This window comes from Rhineura floridana, chromosome 1 (genome assembly GCF_030035675.1).
Source record: "Rhineura floridana isolate rRhiFlo1 chromosome 1, rRhiFlo1.hap2, whole genome shotgun sequence".
NCBI lineage: Eukaryota > Metazoa > Chordata > Lepidosauria > Squamata > Rhineuridae > Rhineura > Rhineura floridana.
Genome location: NC_084480.1, coordinates 322,818,551 through 322,822,986, shown reverse-complemented (window position 1 = coordinate 322,822,986; position 4,436 = coordinate 322,818,551). Strand labels below are relative to the sequence as shown.

At 45.4% G+C, this 4,436-nt stretch overlaps 1 protein-coding gene across 1 annotated transcript; it reads left to right on the top strand.

Annotated features, from left to right (window-relative positions):
* Window positions 1–3,500: 3,500 nt before the first annotated feature.
* Window positions 3,501–4,157, top strand: LOC133377728 (jun dimerization protein 2-like). The gene has a single exon (XM_061612308.1). It carries the CDS (start codon window positions 3,501–3,503, stop codon window positions 4,155–4,157), a length of 657 nt encoding a protein of 218 aa, XP_061468292.1.
* The last annotated feature ends 279 nt before the right edge of the window (window positions 4,158–4,436 follow it).

Genomic DNA, 4,436 nt, shown 5'->3' with positions numbered 1-4,436 from the left:
TTTGTTGTTGGATTTTATGTTCTTAGCAATGTGCTCCTCAAATTCTTTTTTAGCATCCCTTATTGTCTTCTTGCATTTCTTTTGCCAGAGTTTGTGTTCTTTTTTATTTTCTTCATTCAGACAAGACTTCCATTTTCTGAAGGAAGACTTTTTGCCTCTAAGAGCTTCCTTGACTTTGCTCGTTAACCATGCTGGCATCTTCTTGGCCCTGGCGGTACCTTTTCTGATCTGCGGTATGCACTCCAGTTGAGCTTGTAATATAGTGTTTTTAAACAACTTCCAAGCGTTTTCGAGTGATGTGACCCTCTGGACTTTGTTTTTCAGCTTTCTTTTTACCAATCCCCTCATTTTTGTGAAGTTTCCTCTTTTGAAGTCAAATGTGACCGTGTTGGATTTTCTTGGCAATTGGCCAGTTACATGTATGTTTAATTTAATAGCACTGTGGTCACTGCTCCCAATCGGTTCAACAACACTTACATCTCGCACCAGGTCCCAGTCCCCACTGAGGATTAAGTCCAGGGTTGCCATCCCTCTGGTCAGTTCCATGACCAACTGGTCTAGGGAATAGTCATTTAGAATATGTAGAAACTTTGCTTCTTTGTCATGACTGGAACACATATGCGACCAGTCTATGTCCGGGTAGTTGAAGTCACCCATTACTACCACATTTCCTAGTTTGGATGCTTCCTCAATTTCATATCTCATCTCCAGGTCTCCCTGAGCATTTTGATCAGGGGGACGATAGATCGTTCCCAGTATTAAGTCCCTCCTGGGGCATGGTATCACCACCCACAACGATTCTGTGGAGGAGTCCGCCTCTTTTGGGGTTTCCAGCTTGCTGGATTCAATGCCTCCTTTCACGTATAGAGCGACTCTGCCACCAATACGTCCTTCCCTGTCCTTCCGATATAGTTTATATCCAGGGATAACCGTATCCCACTGGTTTTTTCCATTCCACCAGGTCTCCGTTATGCTCACTATATCAATGCTCTCCTCTAAGACCAAGCACTCCAGTTCTCCCATCTTGGTTCGGAGGCTCCTAGCATTAGCATTAGCGTACAGGCACTTGTAAGCAGTGTCTCCCTTTAAGTGTCTTTGGCACTTGTGGTTTGGATATGGATAAAAATATGGATAAAAATAAATATGGGGATGGGGGATCTAAAATGTGAGTAATGGGAGATGTAAACAGGGGCGGGACTTCATGTGACATGAGTAGGCGGCACGGATAGGTTGTAAACCCTGGAGTACTCGACCAATGAGGAAACAGGGGAGGGAACGAAGCGTCGGGCTACAGGATAAAAGAACTGTACCAATGTCACTTGGGTGTGCCTCCCTTGTAGGCACCCGCTCTTGCAAGAACGTATCATAAACCTTTTTATGCTGCTTCACTAAAATCTTCTTGTGGGTCTCTTCAGAACCGTTGTTTCTTACAGATGGGGGCTCGTCTGAGATCCAGGCTTTGAAAGGACTGCTAGTCCCAGTTCTACTGTGGGGAGACGCGTCCCGTTGACCTTTTCAACGGTCCCAAGTAGTAAAGGGGACAGTCCGGTCCTTCAACTGACAAAAAGTCCCAGGACCCAATTTAATAGACAAGATTTTGTGAACCAGAGGAGAATTCCTTGGGTGTGAGTCCCTTGGAAGGAAAGGCCTGGAACGGTAGGCACGCTGCCTAGACACGTGTGAAATTGACCAGGCAACTCCATGCACGGATCAAGGTAAGAAAACATTAAAGGCACTGGAAGGTTGATGTGAGTATTACCTTGATGGTCAGACCACCAAGGGTAACATAGTTCCTTGGTTGGTTAGGAGGGTTAGAATCCCTTCTGGAGGAATCAAGGGTAACGTAGTACCTTGGTGGTCGGATAAAACCCCTTGGTAGATACGTGTCTGGGCAGAGACAATATGTTGCCTTGGTGGGGATGAAAGGGTGGAAGACCCTTGTTAAACAAGGTATGAGGAGTTAGAGTCTCCCTGACCTTGGGTATGGAGGGTAGGAATCCCTCCTTGGATCTCCTATATAGAGTGAGAGGCTATATAGGAAACTGTCCTTCAGAGTGAGAGTCTGTAAGTGACAGAGGACTGGCCCTTACTATCCTGTGTGTGAGACAGGAGGAGTGGGGGTTAAAGTCCTGGACTCGACCTTGTCTTCTTGTGTGTGAGGCGGGAAGAGGAAGGTTCAAGTCTTAAAGTGTGTCTGAGTATCAGATCTGAATGAGAGTGACAGACGTGTTCTAAACACGAAGCGAGTGTGGAGTCCGGATTCACGGTTCCATTGATTCCGCGAGGAATACGGCTGGAGAAGGACGAAGCGAAAGAGTGAAAGAAGATCTGATTAAGGAATAAAATGGGGAGTAAGAGTTCTAAGAAAGTCCCTCCCAAAAGTCCAGTCCCAAGTACAAAGGATATTAATATACCACCTGAAAGCCCATTAGGAATAATGTTGAGAGTGTGGGATGATTTACCCTGTACAAAGGATAAGGACAAGAAAAAGATGATCAGATATTGTTGTTTTGAGTGGCCAAGTCAACCCTTACAACCTCCAGCCATATTTTGGCCCAAATTTGGAACCTTCGAGGCTTGGCTTTGTCAACGTTTAAATTTATTCGTAAACAATAAAAAACCATTCTCACAGGAAGAATCGGATTACGCATTATGTTGGAAGAGAAACTATGAGGGGAATTGTTATCCGTTAAGGATCACAAAGAACCAGGTTAGAACAATGAATCAAAATAAACTTAAACCTCGGGTCAGAAAGACAAGGGACATAGAGAAGTCTAAAAGTCCTCCCTGGGACCCTCCACCCTATTCAGGAAATATAGGACTGAGGGAACTGCCTGGAACAAACCTAAATGATCTGAATGAATTATGGGTCCCCTCTAGTCCATCCATAACTCCCTCTGGCCCCTCATCAACTCCCAGTAAAGTTGCAACAACTCAAACAGAGCCTGATACAAGACCCAGTATTAATGACTATCCTACACGAAGGAAGTCACTGGGGAGTATAAGCTATGTGTGACTTAGAATTGAGAAGATATGGATGCATGGGCATCTATACAGTAACTAAACAGGTCTGTACAGGAGGCGTAACCTGTACAAGAATCAATAAGAAAATACAAAAGAACGTTTTAGTTTTGTTTTGGGTCATGACAAGGAGGGTGGACATTCACTTCATGGCCCAGTGTTTTAGGACTCATTGCAGTTTGACCCTCCCTTTGCGTGTTCGTATATCATGGCTATTATACATTTTGTAACTGTTACAATATATGTAGTGGTTGGGAATTATGGACTACCATATTTGGGGATATGGGAAACGCACTAACTTTTGAGACCAAGGATCAGTTTCTGAAAAATTAGATACTGGCACTACTTTCTTCTATATCTTCTCTAAGGGAAAAGGGGCCTCTGGCCCAAACCCCGCCGTTGGAGTTTGCTGTTCATAAGACAAAACCAGGAGACTGGGTGTTCATAAAAAGCTGTCTGGAATCTAAACCGTTCCAGCTATGGATGAAAGTGCCCTCTGGAGCGATATTGCCTACTTGGAGGGGAACTTCACTTCTTCCTACCATGACTACAATGTCAGTGACGCCTCCTGCCTGCTTTCTGACTACTACGCCACCCAGGCTTTTGAGAGTTTTTTCCTGCCTCCTTTCTATAGCCTCCTTTTTTTTCCTGGGACTGTGGGGAAACGGGATGGTGATTGCTGTCTTGCTTCATGCCAAAGAATCCCTACCTGCGACAGTGCTCTGCCTGGCCTCGGCCCCTTGACAGGGTTGCCTGGTACCACCTTGACAGCGGAAGAGCTGAAGTATGCTGACATTCGCAACATTGGGGCCATGATTTCGCCACTACACTTCATGGAGGTGAAACTAGGCAAGAGGCCTCAGCCAGTGAAAAGTGAGCTAGATGAAGAAGAGGAAAGGAGGAAAAGGCGCCGAGAGAAGAACAGAGTAGCAGTTGCTCGATGTTGGAATAAGAAGAAGGAGAGGACAGAGTTCCTGCAGCGGGAATCTGAACGCCTGGAGCTCATGAATGCCAAGCTGAAAGCCCAGATAGAGGAGCTGAAGCAAAAGAGGCAGCAGCTGATCTTGATGCTGACCAGCCACCAGAAAAATTCGACTTGGTCCAAAAGCACAGAGGCCTCCTACTCTGGACTCTAGGAGACCTGCTGGTATCATACAAGAACCCGTCACCATCCCAGAATATCACTGTCAACCAGTGATATTCCCCATATATAATTTCAAGTGGGGGCAAACAGGTTGGGGTTGGCAGAGCACAGGAGAATTAGGAATAAGGGAACATCGAAACAGTCTAAGGTGCAATCAGTGTGAAAAGTTCTTGGACCCCCTTTAAGGAATAAGAGTGGATAGCAAATGGGAAGAGGGTTCCTATTATAATAGAAACCAAATCTCTACCTGTCAGAGAATTGGGAGTTCAAC

Bases quoted from the DNA above. Each gene is read 5' to 3' on its own strand.
- LOC133377728 (XM_061612308.1), top strand. From the start codon at position 3,501: ATGGATGAAAGTGCCCTCTGGAGCGATATTGCCTACTTGGAGGGGAAC.